General features: G+C 38.2%; 1 protein-coding gene across 4 annotated transcripts in view; it reads right to left on the bottom strand.

Annotated features, from left to right (window-relative positions):
* PPP2R5E (protein phosphatase 2 regulatory subunit B'epsilon) overlaps positions 1-23687 on the bottom strand; it is a 135970-nt gene that overhangs the window by 46646 nt on the left and 65637 nt on the right. For all 4 annotated transcript variants that reach the window (XM_042446775.1, XM_042446778.1, XM_042446777.1 and 1 more), the window contains one exon: positions 303-499. In XM_042446775.1, the coding sequence (XP_042302709.1) occupies positions 303-499 (197 nt within the window). The remainder of the gene's footprint in view (positions 1-302; positions 500-23687) is intronic.

Genomic DNA, 23687 nt, shown 5'->3' with positions numbered 1-23687 from the left:
GAGAACTGTTTTAAAACCACAAAAAGCTCAACATTTAAATAAGTTGGATATGAATAAAAAATGTTATATAAACACTTCCTATGATTCTTCCATGCTCTCCACATATTTTAATATCTATTATAAACTTGGCTGTACTTCATACTGAGAATGGCCACAATTTAAATAATTTAAGCATACAGATTTGAATGCAAAATTTGTAAAGTTATCTTTCAATGGTAAGAAACCGACCCCAAATTCTCATTAAACAAGTAATAAAACAAGATCTATAAAAGGTTCATGATTTTAAAATATGTACAACTCACCATTCTAACTACTTCAGGGTAAGTCTGTTCAGTCAAACAGCCTCTGCTTATTGTAATGTAATCCACAAGTTCATTAAGAGTTGAGCGCTTGTATTCTTTCATTTTAAGGTCTGAAAGTGTGTCCATGAAGTCAAAAATGACACAGCACTGCTGAAGTTTCTTTAGGAACAACTCAGGTTGCTCTGAAGATGAAACGTCTGCAAGAGGGAAAGAAGGAAAGCCTGTATGAGTTTAACATAATGCTCATTTAAAATAATTTGTGTGTAAAAGAGAAATAAGAGAAAGTAGTAATAACTATTCAATGTCTACAAAATAGCAACCAAATTAATAATATTGTTTTTTGGAGGTGGCATCTTGGATACTAAATTACACTCTGATCATCAGTTGGTAATGCATCAGTCATTTCAGAACTAAGCCAACCAAAACAGCTGAGATGTGTTCTGGTCACAGTACTACAAGGAACCAAGATCCTACCTAGCTTTAACAGAACTGGAGAACATTAAACATTTTCTATACCTCAAATAACAAAGCAGTAAAATAATTAGTACAGGTTTTTAAAATACATATTTGCAGGCATTCCCAAACTATTCCTTTATATAGAAAATTCCTATACCATTTCTTGACTGGTTCCAAGAAACTGAGTTCTGTTCATTTCGGGTTTCCTTATTACAACAGTTGCCATTCATATTTTTTATTAATAGCTTAGAAGTGAAAGTATTCACATTTTAAGAACAAACCAGAGGGAGGAGGCAGGCTTTGCTAATATTATATACATTTTAATTTAAGAAAACACCTACAAACAAAAGAATGGTTTACTTCTTTTGGCATCAGCATGCTGGGCCCACAAACAAACTTTGCAGACAGAATGTAACACTACCTCTCTAGAGGAAATCATGTTTTCATGACTAATGTAACAAACATCAATAAAACATATGTTTTACTTAAGTGTTGACTTATTATTCAGCAATTACGTCAATGGATCTATGATAGCTGAGAGTACCACTTGTATTCAGGCAAAAATACATCCACTGCCCAGGATCCAAATTGATGCAACTTCTGTTTTCAGCAAAGCCAGGAAGGGGTGATCCATGAAGGAACCCTCCACAGTCAGTTTTTAGTAAGCACAGAGAGCTGCAGGGCAGAGGTGAAAGGAGGAAAGTCCCAATGCACTACCTGGCAGTCACTAGAGATATAGGCTGTGTAAACCGTATGCCTACAGACCAGCTATGGATCATTGTGTAACTGTATGCATGCAATGCAATGTTTGTTTACAGCCACAGACTAATCTTTTGTATTCGTTATTTTGTAGCGAATCAACTGCTTGACACAAAAATATACAAAGGTAACCATGAATGCTGCAGCCATATCATAAATCTCCTCAAAAGAGTTGACAGTTTCTATTTTACTCACAGTGGAAGGTTAGTTATCCTGCTGCACATTTTCAAAGGAAAGGCACAAAATGTAAATTAATCTCAACTACCCAGGGGGCTGATGATAATAGCCAAGTCACAGTAAGAAACACTGATCTTTATTTGAAAAGCAGACGTCAAGCAAAAGGAAAGGATTTTTCTACTACCCTGCAGTATGATTAGAAACAGCAGCTTTATTCACAATGTTCAAACAGCATCGAGAACCAAAAAAAATGTATTTTGCTTCAATTTAATATGAATGGCTAAATCTAACTGTTACAACTAGAGTAGTCTCATTGAACCAATGTGATTTAAGTAAGTGTTGGCTGAAAAAATCCATTCCTTAAATACATCTACTGGAACTGGAACTAGCAGTTGGATTTAGTTAATACATATTTTGAAATTTTAAACATTGTTTAAAATCTATCTGCACACCACCACTTCTGACAAACTATACTTTACTGATGAATCTTCTGTGTCACGATAGTAACTGATTTGTGTAAAGGAAATTTAGCCTTATAGGATGCTTTGACTACTACTGCCAGCTCTCTCTATCTTGAGATGTTTCCCCATGGGAGAAGGGATTCCTGAATAGCCATTTGGATTGGAATTCTTGGTATTAGAAACAAGAGCAAAAAGTCTGTGAATTCAAGTTTTAGTCTTGGTTTAGCACTGCTATTCCTTTGAATACCTGGGATCAAACATTGATAGAAATGGAGACCGCAGCCAGGAAATCAGAAGATAATTAAGAATGGAAAGACAGCTATGAAAGAACTAGAGGAGTACAGGGGGTCTTGGAGATGTCTCATTGGAAGGATCGCCGTTGAGATCACGTTGAGGGCAGTTAACAACAACAAATTCCTTTGGTGCTTCTTAAGTCTCTTCAGATGAATGTAGAGGGCGTCCAGCACCCTAGATGGGATCAGAGAAACATTCTATTTCTGTGAAAGGGCTGGGTTTTTTCTGTGTCATTAATACTGAAAGCATTATAATTCAGATATCAAATATGTGCAAATATCGCAGGAAATGTGTTTTTGTACTACTGCATGGCAGATCCTACCAAGACTTCACATGCATCCTCCTACAAAGCATACTGCAAGTAGTTAAGACAGCCTCATAGTCCTAAAGAAGTTTCTTGTAAGCTGGAATGGCTAAATTTAAATCAGCCGGCATTCAACTAGATTTCACGTTCTGCCAGGCACTCAGTAAGTCCTTCAGCCTCTGTCCCTGGGTCAGAAGAGGTGACACCGTCAGCAGACTGAAAGTCATATTAGCATAGAAATCCCCTCATTAAATCAGAGGGTTTCTTGGGAGAACCTTGCTTATATGGTATCACCTCAAGAGCTGTATATGGCAAAAAGTGGAAACAAGAGAATATTCCAATGATTGAGGAATGACTACTAAAGTTATTACATTTATTGCAAATGGATAAAACAACAAAAGGCTTAAGAAATGATAATTCTAAAAATTATATTGAAGACGGGGGGGAGAGTTACTATAGATCTAATTTTAGATTGAAATGCAAACTGAATAAGGAATAAAAGAAATTTAAATCTAGAGTAAAGGCCGCCTCTTTGAGCACCGGATCAAGGCCGTGGCAACCATATGCTACGGTCCCAACCCGGTGTTTTTCCAAGCCAAAAAGAAGCAGCAAAATGCTACTTCTTTTTAGCCAAGAAAAAGGGTGCTTTTGCTGCTGCCGCACAGCTCTTTCCCATTTTTTCGGTGCAGCTTGTCTAAACACTGCACTAAAAAAACATCATGACATCACCCGCCGTCTAACCTGGTGGGCAGTGTCATGCCACTTTTGGGGTGGAGTCGCAGCGCGCACCCATGCAGTTGCCATGACCCCACCCCACGCTGACACCAGCCCATTTGGCTGGTCTGTACAGCCCCTAAGTTTGGAAAAGAAAAAGTGGAAAATGTATATATTGCTGATAATTATAGTTTAGAAAAGAATGGAAAGAGAATGTTAAATTTTCACTGCAAGACAGCCTCCTAAAATAATAAGTTCAGACAAATAAAACTTATTAAAAGCTGCAAACAAGGAAGTAATGGATGGTGTATGGATGATTTGTGTAATGTTTAGTAGAGCTTGTGTAAGTTGAACAGCGAGTATGTATGTGATTTGTATGTGTTAAAAATGTGGTGTGATTTCTTTTTAATGTTGTTTTTATAAAACAGTATCAATAAAAATTATTTCAAAAAATTAAATCAGATGGCTTCTGAAAATGCAGCAGGATTGAATCCTGGAGAAGGCGCATTCCCAACAGACATAGAAAAAGTATTTAAAGAAGATAGAGCAGGATAGAGCAGAAACCAGCTGTATAACTTGTTGGGCCCACTGTTGTCAAGTGACAACAGATGCAGGAACAAATAAAGAGATGATGACTTGGAATTTTAGGGTGGTTTGCATATGTGTACACAAATGCATGCATGCATGCATGCACGCACACACACACACACACACACACTACATTCCTAGCAAAGTGATAATTCTATAGATGTGTAGGTGACTAGCTGGGGAAAGGCAGATCACAACAAAAGACTTTGAGGGATGCATTACATAAAACATTACATGTAACCATCCAGTACAACAGAAAGCAGGAAGTCATCTAGCAAGATAATTCACCAGTGGTCAAAAAGTTAAAGGAGTGTAATGGAGGATAGGGAGATTTCAAAAAAGCAGAAAAAATAGTTACAGGAAAAGATTCCACCTCAACATTAGAAAGAACTTCCCGTCTTAGGAGTTGTTCATCAGTGGAACACTCCCTTGGAGAGTGGTTGAGTCTCCTTCTATGGAGGTTCTATGGAGGTTTTTAAAGAGAGATTGGATGGCCATCTGTCAGGGGTGCTTTGATTGTGAGTTCCTGCATGGCAAGGGGTTAGGCTGGACGGCCCTTGTGATCTCTTCAAACTCTATGATTCTAAGTACTTGCTTCTGTCTTCCATATATGAGAAACAAGCCAACCGCTTGCCATCCACAGATTTGAGCTTCTGAGGGCAGCAAGCCCTGGCTTTTTGAAAGATCCTGTGTTTTTCCCCTATCCACAGGGATGTGTGTCTGGAAGAGATCCCCTGTGGACAGCAAGGGACCAGTGTACTAATTTATGAACTGATTTTTTTTTCAAGGAGTCTGTAGGTCACAGGGAAATAGCGTTGGCAAGAGATGAAGTCGTAGGCTTTACTGACAAGTTAATAATTAAATCACCAGCTTCTGACAATATTCGTCAAACAGTTGTTAAAGAACTTAAATAAATATAAAATCTTTTCATTACAAATATTAAATATATTGCTAAGACTGGCCTACATGAATAGAAATAGACTAAGATAATTTTGTCTTGTGGAAAATGAGACTTCACAAAATAGATAAATAAACAGGTATGCAAACAAATAGATCTCCCACCAATGGCACTACTTTTCCATGGTGGTGGGACTGCATGCTCCTGTGAGACAAGAGACTATGCTGATGGCAGCAGTACTGCTGGTAAGGGCTCACATGTCAGACAAGCTTTTGCTGAGGAGCCAGATTATAGAATCATAGAATCATAGAGTTGGAAGAGACCGCAAGGACCATCCAGTCCAACCCCCTGCCATGCAGAAAATCTAAATCAAAGCATCCCCAACAGATGGCCATCTAGCCTCTGTTTAAAGACCTCTAAGGAAGGAGACCCTACTACACTCCGAGGGAGTTTGTTCCATTGTCGAACAGCCCTTACTGTCAACAGTGGAACAAACTCCCTCGGAGTGTAATGGAGTCTCCTTAAATGTGCCAAACAGCTACTGGGCAGTAGCAGTAGTGAGCAGGTGATACTGGTGGAGAATCTCTCAAAGACAATGGCACTGGCATCATAGCTAACTTTGTTAGTACTGTGCAGAAAAAAAGTAGCAGTAAATCCTTTTTGAAATGTTTTTAACCACAAAAACCCTATAACAAGACAATCAAAAATGAAACAAGAGATAGTGTCAGAAGATGACACTGCCATGTCACGTGGCATTCAACGAGCTACTGGGGTACAGCGAGAACAACTACAAGTAGTGCTGTGGCTAATGACACAACTGGACTCAAGATGAAAGGATGTTCACTATTGACATGCTCAGAGCTATAAGGAAAGTTCAAAGTTCAAACACATATTACAGGAACATGGAATGTGAGAAGCATGAATCAGGGAAAGCTAGACACAGTAAAACATAAAATGGAATGCATAAACATTGCAAAACCTGGGGTGAGTAAGCTAAAACTGACAGAAATGGGACAATCTGAGTCAAATAATTACATAGGAAATACTCAGGAAATTAAAATCTAAGAAGAAATGAAATGGCATCAGTAGTGAGGAGAGAAGTTGCAAAAGCAGTCAAAGGGCACAATGCAGAATCTGACTGAATCATATCAATAAAACTTCAGAGAAAACAGATCCCCCCATGTAAGGGGAAATCCATGTATGCCCATGCCCCATTAAAAACAATGGGGGCGTGTGCTCACAGCTCGAGGCAGCGTGCATGCCACAGGTCCACGCACCATTACTTTTACTGGTGTGCAGCTTCTGCGTAAGCTAGAAGCCGTGCATAGTGTGCTCACATATGGCGCGGGCGCACTGTACATCGATAGCCATAATACAAGTTGATGTTCCAACTACAGAGACAGAAGAAGAAAAAAATGAAAGATTCATGATAATGTCCAGGAGGAAACTGATCACACCCAAAACATTGTTAATCGTAGATTACTGGAATGCAAAAGTAGGAAATTGAATAGAATCAAAGATTGTACGTAAATATGGCCTCATATTTCCAATTTCTATGTATGGATGTGAAAGCTGGACAGTGAAGAAAAGAAAGCTGATGGGAAGAAAATCAACTCATCTGAAATGTAGTGCTGGAGAAGAGTTCTATTAGTACAGTTAGCCTCCCTTATCTACATTTTTTTCCCGCGGATTCAAGCATCCACGGACTGAAAATATTCCAAAAAATTATAAATTCCAAATAGCAAACCATGTTATATAAGGGACATCATTTTGCTATGCCATTATATTTAGTGAGACTTGAGCATCCCCAGATTTTGTTATCCACCGGGGGGGGGGGTGTCCTGGAACCAAACCCTACTGGATAACAAGGACTGGATACTGTGGACTGCTGAAAAGACAAATACATGGGTAGAGCAAATACATTGGTAGAGCAAATACATGGGTAGAGCAAATTAAGCTTGATTTTTCCCCAGCTGCCGAATGGCATGAAAAGGCTATACTTGGTAAGGTAGAAGGCGGTAGGAAAAGAAGAAGACTGCATTACAGATGGATAGACTCAAATAATGAAGCAACATCCTTGATTCTGCAACACCTGAGCAGGGCAGTTGATAACTTGGAGGTCTATCATTCATAGATATGCAGAAATCGATGTCAACTTGTTACGACTATACTAGTCATTTTCTGCTCATTAAAATTGAAGAATCAAGAAAATTTTGTTAAGTTATTATGAAAATAAAATTGAAAAACACTGTAAATGAAATGAATACCAATATTATTTTGCAAATTCTAATTTGGTTTTTAAGTTACCTAACAGAATTGAATTGTTCATAGGAAATATTATAGCTTGCTCTAGGCTCTGTAACCAGAGTATTTAAATACTACCAGGAAGCTAGTTACTTTTAATAAATAAAATGCTGAAAATCCAAAAATAATACCAGTCCTTAATAGTATTAAAATGCATATAATTCTCAATGAAAGATTCCAATGGAAGATTCTAGCACTGGTTCAGGTGACAGATGTGGCTATTTATTCATTTATTTTAAATGGACCATAAATTTCACCCATCCTCCCCACAAAAAGAATACTGAAAGTTTTCACTGGTCTGTTTCACTGTTATTCCAACCTCTACTCAAGAAAAATTTCAGTTTTTCCCCATTTCATAGAATCACAGAATAATAGAGTTGGAAGAGACCGCAAGGGCCATCCAGTCCAACCCCCTGCCATGCAGGAAATCTAAATCAAAGCATCCCCAACAGATGGCCATCAAGCCTCTGTTTAAAGACCTCTAAGGAAGGACATTCCACTACACTCCAAGGAAGAGTGTTCCACTGTCAAACAGCCCTTACTGTCAGGAAGTTCCTCCTAATGTTGAGGTGGAATCTCTTTTCCTGTAGCTTGCATCCATTGCTCCGGGTCCTAGTCTCTGGAGAAGCAGAAAACAACCCCTTCAATATGACATCCCTTCAAATATTTAAACAGGGCTATCATACCATCTCTTAACCTTTTCTTCTCCAGGCTAAACATCCCCACCTCCCTAAGTCGTTCTTCATAGGGCATGATTTCCAGACCCTTCACCATTTTAGTCACCCTCCTTTGGGCACACTCCAGTTTCTCAACATCCTTTTTAAATTGTGGTGCCCAGAACTGGACACAATATTCCAGGTGGGGCCTGACCAAAGCAGAATAGAGTGGCACGATTACTTCCCTTGATCTAGACACTATACTTCTATTGATGCAGCCTAAAATCTCATTGGCTTTGTTAGCTGCCGCATCACACTGTTGACTCATGTTCAACTTGTTCAACATTTGTAAACTATTATTTAAATAGCAACACGATGAAACAACTATCACACAGCGAAAATACAGATAAAAGCTACTATCTCATTCTCAGTGCTAAGCAAACTTAATTTAATGTCCCAATTATACCAACTAAAAAGAATAGAAGTGGAAAAGAGGAGCAGAAGGAGGTGCAGAAGAGTACAGGTTGAGTTTTCCCTATCTGAAATTCTCAAATATTCTAAAATTCTAAAATCCTTAACTTTTTGGAACACCTGACAAAACAAGATAAGTACAGAGGCAGAAGGGAATATGATGTGGCCATATTTGCAGCCAAACTTTGTGCATGTGGTGCCGCAATACAGCTACTGTTCAAACACTGTCACCACCCAATCAAAGTGAGGCCACACAGTTGCACGTGCAATAATCTGCTGGTACAGGGCATCAGGGCATCACTGTGCAAGTGATACATCGGCAAAGCACAATTATGGTGACTCCCCACATGCTCCCTTCACTTTTGTTTTTTGCTTTACAGCCTCCCATACAAGACAGATCTATATTGTATCCTTTTTTTTTAATTTTTAATTTTTTAAAAAAAATCATTTTATTTAATTAAAACATGAATAACCAATAATGACACATAACAACAAACTAACAAGCATTTTACAAATAGACATTACATACATATACCTATACATATTATATATATTATCAGTAATTCACTAAAGCTAAACACTTCCATTGCTTCCAGGAAGCCAATTGGTATCCCTCTTTTTTAGTTTATAGCAAACACTACCAAGAAAAAAAAACTGTATTAGTACATACTGTATATCTTTTACATTATCCGTATGGGGAAAAGGAAATAAGAGTAAAGGGAAAATTCATATAAAATTATAAAGATATATTTTCCTTTCAGTTATATCCATTCAATCGTTTAAGCCAGGGGTAGGCAACCTGCGGCCCGCGGGCCAGATGTGGCCCGACGAGGCCTTGGGACCGGCCCCAGCCCGGTCCTGCTGCCGATTGCCGCCGGGGCCTTTGGCGTCTCACGCGAGGGGCATGGTGGGGCAATTGTCTATAGAAGCCTCAGAATCATGCATTTATCTTAACATTTTTTTAAAAATCAGCAAATTTTTTTTGCGTGTCCTCCATTTTTTATTTAAAAAGTGCCCTCCATTTGAAAATTTTGTCCTACATTTGTCCCGGTTTATTTATTTATTTATTTATTTATTTAGATTATTTAATTATTTATTTTTTGGCTTTGGCCCCCCAGTTGTCTGAGGGACAGCAACCTGGCCCCCGGCTCAAAAGGGTTGCCTACCCCTGGTTTAAGCCAAAGAAAAGGAAAATGATCCTATACTTTAATCTCTTCATTGAATATTAATTATTATATATATGTTATATTTTGTCTAACTCCCTAATTACACTGCTTTCATTCCATCATATATATTTAGACAATTCCATTCTTCCTTAACCATATCAACATTTTTATTTCTCAGGCTGGCGGTAAGTATATCTAGACTTTTAGCCTCCCTGATTTTGACCAACCATGCCTCAGCTGTTGGAGTTTGCGGGTTTCTCCATAATTGGGCATACAGAATTCTGGCCGTGGTGATCATATACAAAATTAAATGTGAGGCTTCTTTTGCCTTTTTGTTTTCCAAAATTCCAGTCATATTTAACAAAAACAGTCGAGGGTCAAGTGGGATATCTAATTGTACGAAATTAATCATCAATAATCATATAGCTCTCCAATATTCCCTGGCTTTGATGCAGGACCACCATAGATGGAGATAATCTCCTTCATGCTTATCACATTTCCAACATGTTTTCTTTACAGTTTTATATATCCTATTCAATTTAACAGGAGTCATATGCCATTGATACATCATCTTAATATAGGTCTCCTTAAAGTTTTGACATAAAGTAAATTTTCTAGTCACTCTCCATGATCTTTCCCATAATTCCAAGTCTATATTTTTTCCTAAATCTTGCGACCATTTCACCATGCAATTCTTTACTATTTCATCCTCAAGATCTCTACCTTTCAGAATTCTATAATATCTTGAAAGATGTCCTTTCTCTTTATTTTCTATAATCTTATCCAATTCATTAGATTCCATGGTAATTCCAAAATTAACACAATCTGATTTAAATCTTTCCGCTATTTGAAAGTAACTAAACCAATCTATTATAATATTCTCAAATTCCAATTGTTCCCTTGTTTTTAAGGAGATCATTCTATCATTTCCCCTGAAAACAATATCAGAATATCTAAGCCAGGTCCTATTACAAATTTTGGACCTTTGTTGAAATGCTTCCTGAGGAGACACCCATTTAGGCATTTGTCTGTAAAACAGAGGTTTTACGTTGTTCCATATCAACAATAAAGATCTTCTTATGCAGTGATGTTCAAAATCTCTGTTTTCTCTTACTTTGTTATACCAGACGAAAGCATGTAAACCAAATCTCAAATCATTACCTTCTAGTGATAGTAATCTTTCATCTTCTAACTTGAACCATTTTTCTAACCAACACAATCCAGATGCAAAATAGTACCATTTAAGATTAGATTAATTAATACATTCTAAAACAAAACATAACAAAGAGTACACCTAAAGAACAATAAATATAGGCAACAACCCAGATAAGGCCCTGAAAATTATAGATAAAAGGTGTATTCAGGGATCCTGAAAGACATTTTTCCATAAAAAATTAGCTAAAATTGGGGGATGTCTAGAGATTAAATCTTGCTGGATGTATTCAATAAATGGGTACCAAATCTTACGAAACATCAATCCAGAGTGTAAGTCTCTCGCTTAACTGCCATTTTCTCCATTAACCACAAGTCCAAGAGTCTAGTCTACCATACTGCAATATTCAACTTTTCAGTTTTCCAGTTCTTGGCTATCTCAAGCCTGACAACAGTCAGAAGCAAACTAATAAATTCTTTATGCTGCAGGGCTTTATTTTCATTCATAAAAATGGAGAGTAAGAGTGGTGATAATTGTATGCTTTGTTTAGTGATCTTGGAGATGAGTTGTAAAATTTCTGTCCAATATTCATGCACTAAGGGACAATCCAGCCACATATGTACAAAGTTTCCCCTACCTTCACAACCCCTCCAGCATTTGGATTAGCTTTGGTAGACATACGAGCCAATTTGACTGGAGTGAGATACCATTGATGGACCAATTTCATAGTATTCTCTTTAATGGCAATGGACCTAGTTTTAAATGGTAAATGAGTCCATATATTTTCCCAGATCATTTATAAATTGAAAGGGAAAGTTCTGCTTCCCATCCTGTCTAATGAAGTGTTGAGTTCCCAAATGTTTCTTCTAGCAGACAATTATATATGCATGCTATTTGGCGTTTAGAATATACAGCCGGAGAGACACACATGTTTTCAAAAAAAGTAAGTGGGCGAGGTTATTCCTGTATCTGAAGCAGTTTCTTTAAGAATAATTGTATCCGTATTATTTGATACCAGTTCTGATGACCAGGGCACAGAGCACCGATTAGTTGCTCCGTTGAGATAGTTGTCCCATTGTGGAACAGGTTCCTAATTGTATACAGGCCATAAACCTCCCAACCTCAAAACTGTGCATATTTTTCTGGACTCTGGAAAAGAGGGTGAGTAAGAAAAGGCCGTAAAGGGGAAGGGTAGGGAGCCAAGAGATGCCTCCATTTCTTTGACAAAACCAAGGCAGTGAGCAAAAAAAAAAAAAAAGGTTATTACAAATTTTAGTGAATTTATATATAGATTCAGAAAAAAAACTGATCAAAGGTAAGAGGGGATGCAGTGTTAACTTCAACGTCTACCCAATTGGTCAGACTATTTCTGCTAATCAACTGGGTGATCTGACTTAGCTGAGAAGCTTCAAAGTAAAGATCAAGTTTCGGAAGCAACAACCCTCCATGTTCAGTTTTAGAATGTTTGACTGCTTTTGAGAAGCATGGGCATTTCCCATTAAAAACTAGGTAGTCCACTAACTTGTTTCAGCATTTAAAATATGAGTTTGGTGGTCCTCAAGGGAATCGTTTGAAAAGAAACAATAGTTTTGGCAGAATGAAAGATTAACTAAAGCAACATTGCCCAAAAGGGAGAAATGAAGTGACTTTCAATGGGCCAGTTTTGATTTAATCCACTAAGTGATTGGATTATAATTGCAAGGGATAAATTGAGAGAGATCTCTTGTGATGATGACCCCTAGATACTTTAGACCTGAGGGGTTGATTTGTATGTGTGTTAGTCCCTCACAAGAGTGCTAGGTTTCAAGAGTTGCATTGAGACAGAGCATCCTAGATTTTTGATAATTTATTTGGAACCCAGAGAACCTGCCAAACTGTTTCAGTACTTTATCAATTTCCTTGAAAGAATCAGGTAAGTTTTTAATGTAAAGCATCACATCATCTGCGTAAAGCCCAATTTTTATGCATAGTCTTATTGATTTCTATCCCTTCTATCTTGTTGTTGTCTCCGATCAATGTTGTAAGAGATTCCAACGCTACTGCAAAGAGGAGCGGGGACAAGGGACAATCTTGCTTAGTGCCTCTTTGCAAGGTGATCGGTGCTGAGTCCTCCTTATTTACATATATCATCGCTTGAGATCCCCAATACAGGTCTTTAAGCAAATTCACAAAGGGAATCCTGAAGTTAGATTCCCTAGGCAAGGCAAAAAGATAGGGCCATTCAACCATATCAAATGCTTTTAAGGGCATCGAGTGAGACAAGTCCCAGCTGTGTACTTTCCCTTGGGGTATATTGTATAATGTATAATGTTCTCCTGATGGCATCTGACAGTTTACGCCGAAGCATAAACCCAATTTGGTTTGGATGGATATAGTCAGTGATGAACCATTCAATCTGGCAGATCTATATTGTATATGTCATCTTTCCTCCAGTTTGTTTAAGGAAGTGCAATTGGGCCAGTCCTCATTTTTATCCTTTCAAAATCCATAGGTCAGGAAGCTACAAGTATCATTAGCTTACCAACTGAGTTTCAAAGCTCAGTGAGGATTTGAACTACTGCCCAAGAACTAACTCAGCAGAGGACTACACTAGACTGACTCTCTTCTATAGCAGTAGGAATAGTATATACTATACTATACCCTCCATTTTCATGGGGGATCTGTTCCAGAACCACCATCCCGAGAAAATGGAAATTCAAGTATGTTCAAGCCCCATTGGCTTCAATGGGTGCACGTTCGTGCAGGCGGCTGCAGGCATGCACCATGGGTGCACTCCCATTGTTTCCCTCTCTGTTTCTTGCTCGCATATATACAAGGGACGTGGATCTCAAGTCTGTGAAAATGGAGGGATGAATGTACATTCTTCCTTGCTGACCTCCAACAGAGGCTGGACCCTCAGTTTTCCTACCAAACTGGTTGGACTTTTTTGCCCGGTGCTGAAGTCTGTATTCTGTTGAAGGGTGTACAAACAGAGCTGCATATGAAGTGCCATTTAAGACACTTTACTCTTTTGCCTTTGCTCCCTAGAGCACATGAAGGCATTCACTGGACGCTGCAATTATGTATTTCACATATGTTTACACATTAAGTTGCAGAGTGCTGCAATTCGGTAATGCATAACCATCATGTAACTCAATCAGTTTAGCATTATAATTCAGCTACAGTTTTCAACATAATAACAAATGACAAAAATTAAGAAAGCTAAATCCTCATATGGTAAGGGTTGTTAAATAACATGTAAGAAACATCCTAAGCATATATTCAATTTTGTTGAAGGAATTCCACTACATGTATTTGTCTAGTGGGTATTTATTTGGCCCTTGAAAAAGACTTAAACTAAAACTAAGTTCATTTGTTCAGACTAAGATGAGCCAGCATAGAGTAGTGTTAATGTATATTGAAGGTAAAAATGTTCAGGTGTGGCAATGGCTGCAGAAGCCTAAATTGGCTACAGCTGGAGTCCAGAGCAGCAGCCAGATGTTCAAGGTCAACTGAACAGGACTAAATGTAAACATGCTATTTCTTCAGTCTGAAGAGGGATTGCTGTCTGTGATGCATAGCAACTTGTCTGAAGAGGCTGGACTTAATGGTCGCCTCATGGTAATATTGTATATAAGGAAAATGCTGTTCTGGTGAATTTTGGGAGTTTGAGATAGTGTAGTGTGGCAGGAAGAGTTTTTGTATAGTAGTGACTAGCTTGTGTTTATCTGAAACAAAGTAATAACGCTCTCTAAGGAGTGAAATACTGCTGGAGAGTGATTCTTTGATTTAGCAGCTGTTTCTCCAGGCATTGTTCCAGCAAGCTGAAAGCCTGTTTGGAGTTTCGCTCTGTTCCTGTGTTGGAGAGATAGCCAGCATCTTCATCCATTTGGCACCATTGGGCAAGGCTCATCACCCAAAATATCAACAAGTAGTGTTTTTAGCATTGGACTAGAACTTTGGAGATTAAGATTTGATTCCCGCTTGGCTATGAAACTCACTGGGTGAACTTGGGCAAGTCACATCCTCTCAGCCTCAGGGGAAGGCAATGGCAAACCTCCTCTGAATAAATCTTGCCAAGGTAATTCCCACGATAGAATCCCCAGAAATTGGAAACAACTTGAAGGTACACAATGTGAATACTATGCAGCCTGACTTTAATTTTAATTTATCATGTTTTTACTGTCCCACCCAAATATTTGATTACATCCTTATGTAATTCTCAGCAGGGTCCATAGAAATTTCTCTTTCTACAATCAGAGTCTTATGTTTCCCCTAATTAAACCAGTGTTATTGTTGCAGTAAGGCAGGAAGCAAATCTGTTGAGCCAGGTAACAAAGAGGTCTGTTTCCCTATAGATAGAAAATAAAATTGTTCACCAAGTAAGGAGCTCTTGCCTGATGAACTGCTCTGTTTGCAGCCTATTAATACTCTCTCACACATCTAGACACTAGGGAGGTAATTCTTCTCCAGTTTTCTTCTTGAAGGAAACAACAAATGGTTTCATCCATTTTCTTCCCACTATGATAAAGTCTTTGAAAACCACACAGTTATCAAAGCCTATTCACAATTCAGGATTTATTCTGCACAAAATTTGCATGTGGTTGTTCTGTACAGAAAGCCGCATTTTCATGCAGTCAATATTTCTCCACAGAAATATAATTTACATAAAGAAAAAAACTGGGCCTGTGGCAAAACAATTATGTGGGAAATTTATTCATATCATGGACCCAATTAGAACATTTTTTGGGCAACTATACAAATAAATTTTACACAGAATAAATTCTGAATTGTAAAGATTCTTGTCATTCCAGGATTCTTTTTATTGGGGTTTATTGAAACTAAAAAAATTAATCCATTTTTTGAATGTTAAAATATATTACTTCAATTCCTAGCACATACATGCATACATAGATATACACAATACATTACCTTCAACCTCTCACTGAAAAATCTAAGTGCATTACTTTTAATAAAGGTTGCCAATAGAAAATGGCTCTAAGGTGCTTTTTTTTTCTTTTTACTAAAAGAAAATATCTAAGTTGAAAGCCTCCTGCATTCATTCATCATATTTATATTTTATCCAACATTCCACAAGGTCCTTGGACATTCTCGATCAACAAACCAAGCTTAACCATTTTCATACATTCAATTTGCTTCACATGTTATTCTGCTTTTAAAGTAAATGTATCTGTTCTTAATCCATTCATTTGACATATGGTTCTGGGGAAGAGTGCTGAGGATCCCATGGACGGCCAAAAAGACAAACAAATGGGCCCCAGAGCAGATGCAGCAAGAAACCTCCCTGGAAGCCAAGATGACCAAACTGAGGCTGACATACTTCAGACACATCATAAGAAAGAAGGACTCAGTGGAAAAGTCAATAATGCTGGGAAAGGTGGAGGGAAGTAGGAAGAGAGGAAGGCCACATGCCAGATGGAGGGACTCTATTAAGGGGGTCACTATGGGTTTTATGGGGTTGCAGGAGTTAAGCAAAGCAGTGGGGAACAGAGGGTCTTGGAGATGTCTCATCTATAGGTCTGTTAACAACAACAACAAACCAAGTTCACCAGTGTTTTAATCTTATTTTGGCTTACAGGAATAAGAAGTATTATTATGCCCTACATGGGGTTTAAAATGTTGAACTAGGGCCTGTTACAGACTGCCAAAATAAAGCTGCTTCGGGTCTCTTTGGAGGTATGTTGTTTAAATGATGCATGCATCCTAAGAATCCGGAAGATGCACCAAAGCTGCACTCTAGTCCTTAGGGCTGGAGCATGGCTTTGGTGCGACCTTCAGACTCTTAGGACCCATGCATCATTTAAACAGCATACCTCCAAAAGAGACCCGAAGCAGCTTTATTTTGGCAGTCTGTAACAGGCCAAGCTTGTAAAATTTACATGCTTCATAAAAGAAAAGTATAATATTTCACCAAATATTAATGGAATTGTAGAATCAAAAGAACAAATTCTTGGTATCCCAGATTATATTTAGAATCTTGAACAAATCGAATCATTAATAAATGGCAAACAGGAGGCTGTTTTATACTTAGTACACCACCAGTACATGTAGTTCTCTACTGTATATATTAACCAGCAGCAACATTTAAGGATTTCAAACAGTTATATTTTCCAGCCCTACCAGGAAATGCCAAAGAATGAACCTGAGAACCTCTGTTCTATCATTCAGCTTTGGTCCTTCTCTATAAAAAATGCAGTAAAAGTATTTATTGGATTCATATGCAAAATATTTTTAAACTTTCATAGCAGCTTACAAAAAATGCATATTTCTGCCAATACAAAGGACAGAGAGCATAACCAATCTAGATCTTGACTAGCTCTTCTAAAAATGAAAGCCTCATTCCATTCATGAAAAGCACCAAAATCCAGCAGATGAGGGAAGACCCTGAGAAAAAAGTGACTTTCCCCAAATTCCCACTCTCCCCTCACCATCCAGTCCAAGAGGAGTCTCCTGGCCCTCTGGAACACCTTTTGAGTAAAGAGGGTAATGGGGAAAGCGGTCTTCCCTCCTCCTACAAGAGTCGACTTTCAGATAAGCTAAATCAAAGCTACCATTTATTAAATGCTCATAAAATATGTCTTTACATGGTTCACAAAAACTGATATCCTATGAAGTAATTTCTGAACTGTAGCTAAATGACAGATCTCTGGCTCCAGAGCAACACATATATATTAACAAAAGTCACATTCCTTCAATCTGCCATTATGGTTACTATTCCCATCTAGTTTTCTAGAGTCTCCCACTAACTGACAAACTAATGTTTTTGTTAATAATACCCATCCACCCCTGCATACGTATCTGTGAAAGATTCACAGAGAACATACACACGTAATTCATAATTAAGCAATGACTAATGTCAAAATTACCTCTCACAAACAGGATGATGAACAACACTTCAATTAACCAATTGTTAAACTGAAATGGTTCCTGCCTAGTAATGTCATTCAATATTGATTTCCTTCTCATCCACTTTTTTTACAATGTTTATTATTCACACTGTAGCAAGAGTTTCTGAAGCTTTACTAAAAAAAAAAGACTACTCAAGTCTAAATTAAGGGAGAATTTGAACTTACATACTACAAATTCAGCAATATTCAAAACAATCTTTGGTATGAATGTGAGAAAACTCTATACAATCATAACTTAACCCACTTACTTCTCCACTTCCTCCCTCAATGTTATGGATTATTTGCTCCAAACGGTGCCATATGACACATTTATATTTCCTTCACAGACAGATAAGGAGAATACAGTGGCAACTAGAAAAAAGTATGGCCATTGCTGAGCAATGACAGGGCTGTTCGACAATGGAAGACACTCCCTGGTAGAGTGATGGAGTCTCCCTCCTTGGAGGTCTTTAATCAGAGGCTGGATGACCATCTGTCAGGGATGAGCTGATTGAGAGTTCCTGCATGGCAGAATGGGGTTGGACTGGATGGCCCTTGCAGTCTCTTCCAACTCTGATTCTATGATTTTATGTTGATTTGGGAAGCTGGGCATAAATCAATGTACTATCAAAATTTGTAACTTCAGATTTTTTTTTCTAAACACAACTACAAACAAGTCAAAATCATTTCAGGGTTATTGTTTTTTTACGTTTTTGCCTTGTTTTTCAGCCTCCTTTATTTTCACTTCATATTTTGACCTTATTACCACCACTTCCTATTTTGTTAACAAAACCTACACCCTGCCAAACTCAACAGAAAAATCACAAGGAAAAATGCCATTTACAAATTTAAAACAGTTTCCTAACAATTTTATGACAGTAGATATGCTCAAGAAAACATCAACTTCAACTTCCAAAATCTTATTTCTCAGCTCACCGTTTGATTATTTCTTTTTCAAATAAATAACTTATTATAACCTACGATATCTGCATATCACCAAGCAGAGTTCCCTGTACCTTTCAACTCAGTACAACCCCACCTTAAATTACTAATACTCTGTCAAAGGTTGATTATTTAGGATAAATACACACACAGTCTTGATTCCCTGTTAAAGGCTCTTTATAAAACTCACCACAGTGGAGAAAAGAGGCATTGCTCTTCATACATGAGGTCACTGGTATGTAACATTACAGTTTCCAATCAGTTTCAGGACAAAGAAACACAACAAATAGAATCTGTCCCTGCCAGCACAATTCTAATCCATCTCTACAGCTCTTCTTACATATGCAACTCAATTACTGTACATTAGAAGGTCTACATTTCTGCATAATAAGGGAAGGGGAGGAGCTGAACCACACAATTAAGTAACGGAAGACAATACCAGAGTAACACATTGAGAAAGATCTGGCCATTGGGTATCCAAAACCAATAATCATAAACTTGTCAAGGATTTAAAATAAGGAAAACTTTTAAAAATTTTACTTAACAAATCCTGCTTCTTTTTTATTAAATGAATATACTGTACAGAGTAGATATTTGTACTTTCTTCAAAATATACCAGAAATGTTTCTTTTCTATAAAAAAAAAAACAACAACCCTAAAATGCAGTTCTGTAGCACATGTATGACTCAAGAACTGTTCAAAAACAGCTTCGATGCATTTAAAATTCAACAGTTTATCACTCATGCAAACTGGTATTGGAAACCTAGAAATGTCAATGCTAGAGAAAAAAGCCAAAACATTCGTGTTTTTTTCCAGTGGAAATATTCAAAATTTGATGGCAGGGAACTGATAAAATGTTTTTTTCTTCTGTAACTGGTAAAATGCATTTTAATAAAGGATTTTACTTACCCCAAATACCAGAAATTATATAATAGGAAGAGTTTCATGTACAGAATCAGAGACATTCTACAGAATTTGACAATAAAAATTTCTAAGCATAAAAGAAGAATTAAAAAGGCATAGCTGTGTTAGTCTGGAAAATCAACATGTAAAGGCATCTTCTAGCATCTTTGAGACTAACTGAAAGAAAGAAGTTGGCAGAAAGAATATATGCCTCTGAGGAAGTAGACTGAGGTCTACAGAAGCTCACACTATCCAATTCTTTCTTTCAGTTAGTTTCAAAAATGCTACCAGAACCCTTTGCATCCTCTGTGCATCTTGGACATATACAACACTCAGATCCATGATGCATTTCTGCACTTACCCAGCAGTGTCATCTTCATGAAAGCACATAAAGGAGGGGGAGTGATGTTTGCTAATTCAATGTTGAGTTAAGAAGCTTTAAGTCTAAACATATAACTAACCTAGGCCTGTTACAGACTGCCAAAATAAAGCTGCTTCGGGTCTCTTTGAAGATATGCTGTTTAAGTGCTTAGGAACGGAATGTGGCTTTGGCGCAACCTCCGGACTCTTAGGACCCATGCATCATTTAAATAGCATACTGTACCTCCAAAGAGACCCGAAGCAGCTTTATTTTGGCAGTCTGTAACAGGCCCTAGTCTCTGAGATTGTGTTTCTATCCACATAACCTTTACTTAGCATAAAATTTATGGTGTGTCTTTTCCCCCCCTACTTCTCAGATGGCAAAAACAAAGACACATGCTCAGACAACACAAAGTGCAACAGTTTGTAGCTCTCCTTTTAGTGTAGGGTATATTCACAATTTTGCCTACATTTAATTAAAAGTGTTGGTATTTTTATAAATCCAAATATGTTGAACAATATAATTTATATGCTAAGAAAATTATTAATGGAACATGTTATGTTGCCAAAACAGTAAAATAAGTATGAAAATATGTACTGTATTGCATATACAGTGGGACCTTGTTATCCGCTAGGGTTTGGTTCCAGGACCCCCATGGATAACAAAATCCGTGTATTTATTTTATTTATTTATTTATTTAGGTATTTATATCCCACCCTTCAGCCCTAATGGCTCTCAGGGCGGCTTACAATTATTGTTTTTAATCAGACAGTTCCCTGCCCTCAGGCTTAACAATCTAAAAGACACGACAAAAGGAGAAGGGAATGGTGGAGGGAAAGGGGATGAGGTCCATTGGTTCTTCTCTCCCTCTGAGGCCTGGACCAAGGCAGATGGATTGGAGGGAGGGCTCTTCCTTCTTCCAGGCTAGCCCTGATGGAGCTGGACCTGCTCAAGTCCCATTAAATATAATGGCAGAGCAAAATGGTATCCCTTATATAAAATGGAAAATAAAGGTTTGCTATTTGGAATTTATATTTTAAGACTATTTTCAAGCCGTGTATGCTGGAATCCGTGTACTGTATAAAAAAATCAGTGTATAAGGAGGGCCCACTGTATTAACAAAGATTGGATGGGTATCTTTCAGGAGTGCTTAGTTGTGTATTTATGCATGCCAGATGGTTGGACTAATGGCCTTCATGGTCACTTCCAACTCTTAAGATTGTATGTTTGCATTGTTGCTGTTGTGTGCCTTCAAGTCTTTCCTATTGTGGGAATTTCTTGGCAAGATTTGTTCAGAGTAGGTTTGCCATTGCCTTCCCCTGAGGCTGAGACCATGTGACTTGTCCAAGGTCACCTAATGAGTTTCATGGCTGAGCTGGGAATCAAACCCTGGCCTCAAGAGTTGTAGGTCAGCTCTCAAGCCACTATGCTATGCTGACACCCTATGGTTTCATCCCCCTATATGAAACTCCCAGTTTTCTTAGGAGAAAAAAATGGAAGCTTCAAACTTTCCAGAGCTTTTCCATCACCATGGAAAGTACCTCCTGTTTCTCCTGCAACTAATGGCAAGCTTAAAACTACCTCTAATATTTCAAATAGTGCTCTGTAATTTCTTCAAATTCAATTGTTTAATCTCCTAACTCCAAATTTAACAGCCCCAAATCATGTGACAGATGTGGTGTGCTGTACTTCTGTCTTTTAACTATATTTCAAATGTGCTTTAAATTGTTTTAACTGTGTGCTTTATTAACGTAATTGTTTAATTATTTCTTAACTTTGGTAAAGTACGATTTTAGCCGAATTTATTTTAAATTTATTATTGTTGTTCAGTTACTTTGGGCCCCATGCCAGGAGAAAAGGGGGGTGTTTAATTAATTAATGGATGAAAAATCAATCTATACACAACACAGATAGAGATACTCTGTCCTGCTTGGTCCCTCCCTGTATGCTCCATGGGGCCAAAGGATGCAATGCCCACTCATCCCCACTGCCCAGCTAATCAGCCATTAGCAGGGGTGGGAGGGACAGCAAAGAAAAAGACATTGGTAACAGGGACATAGGAGGAGGAAGGAGAGGGAAGAGAAGGATTTAAGCCTTCTTGAGATGTGTGTGCATATGTATGCATGCATGTTTGTGTGCATGAGGTCCTCAAAGACAAAACAGTTGCTTGCTCCTGGTATGCACAGTCAAAGATTACATCTTAACTTCAATTAACAGAAATGACCTAGAATTATCCAAGATATCAAGCTGACCCCAGGAACCAGCATGGTGTAATGGCTTGAGTGTTGGGCTATGACTCTTGGCAGCAGCATTCGAATCACCGCTCGGCCATGGAAGCCCACTGGGTGACCTTGGGCAAGTCACAGTCTCTCAGCCTCAGAGGATGGCAACGATAAACCCCCTCTGAAGAAATTTGCTAGGAAAACATTGTGACAGCTTCACCTTATGGTCACCATAAGTCAGAAACGACCTGACAGCACACAAGCCACACACGAAGCTACACCAAGTGAGCAGAAAGGCCACCATATTTCTCCTATAATAGGCCCACCTGTCCATGAATCTATAGCGGGTTGGCTGGAGCTTCCTGGAGGAACAGCAGGATTGAGATGTAAAGCATCATCACAATCAGCTGTTATTTTAAATAGCAGGACTGAGAGCTAAGGTCATAACTATGTTTTTTCTGGTTTATCACTACAACAGAGGTTTTAAAAAAGATAAAAATTACAGTAAGATTCTACTCTGCTTCTGAGCTGCAGGGGACAGTACCCAGGTTTATGCACTTCATTGTTAAGAGTATTCTTAATGGAAGTGTTATTCAAAGGGTATGGAATACTCACCAACAGTTGGAGGAGAGGGAAATGAAAACCTGGACAAGATAGTTAGGAGGCATAGAACAGTGTTGTATGGAGGAGGAGATGGGCTACTAATGGGAAGAGTGAATAGGACAACTTCATGCTAGCATTTCTGGCGATGTAAAGTACAGTCGGCCTTCCTTATACACGGATTTTTTATACACGGATTCAAGCAATATTGAAAATATTCTTAAAAAATATAAATTCCAAATAGCAAACCTTTATTTTCCATTTTATATAAGGATCACCATTTTGCTCTGCCATTATATTTAATGGGACTTGAGCATACACGGGTTTTATTATCCACGAGGGGTCCTGGAACCAAACCTCAGCAGATAACAAGGTCCCATTGTAACATTTCCATTAAGAATACTCTTTAACAATGAGTGCTAGCTTTGTTTAATTTATAAAACAACATGGCTACCACATGAGAGTCAGTGTGGTGTAGTGATTTGAGTGTTAGACTAGGACACTGGATAACCCATTCTGAATCCCCGCTTGGCCATGGAAACCAACTGGGTGACCTTGGGCAAGTCATCCTCTCTCAGCCTCAGAGGAACACAATGGCAAGAGATGTAGCACAATCTACCATTTACCTGCTTTGGGAGGATGATTTATATCAGAAGAGATATAAATGCTTAGGCACATGTAACCTAGTGTGTTGGGGCTCTACATTATCTTATGACGATGTGCAAATCTCAGATCAACCCAACAGAATGAGACAGAACAGTTCACTTTGCACAATTACTCAGAACAGCCACCTCTAAAAATAGTCCAGAAATAGAAATGATGCAAATTATTGCAAGGCACAGTTAGTTCATATAGTATGAAAACCAGTAGCATATGTAAATTAGGAAGGAAGAGGAGAGTCTAGCAAGGAATAGAAGTAGGCAGGAAAAGGCAGTGCTGTTTCAGTGTCAACCTGTTGTGCCCATGACAACCTTCAGTTAGAATAGTTCAGATTGCTATGGCATCCAGCCAATGGAGAGGCAAACAGAGTGCTCCAGAACACACTCCATAATCCTCAAAACAAAAGCTT

Source organism: Sceloporus undulatus, chromosome 1 (genome assembly GCF_019175285.1).
Source record: "Sceloporus undulatus isolate JIND9_A2432 ecotype Alabama chromosome 1, SceUnd_v1.1, whole genome shotgun sequence".
In the NCBI taxonomy this organism is placed as follows: domain Eukaryota; kingdom Metazoa; phylum Chordata; class Lepidosauria; order Squamata; family Phrynosomatidae; genus Sceloporus; species Sceloporus undulatus.
The sequence above is the reverse complement of the archived record's forward strand: the minus strand, read 5'-3'. Positions and strand labels throughout refer to the sequence as shown.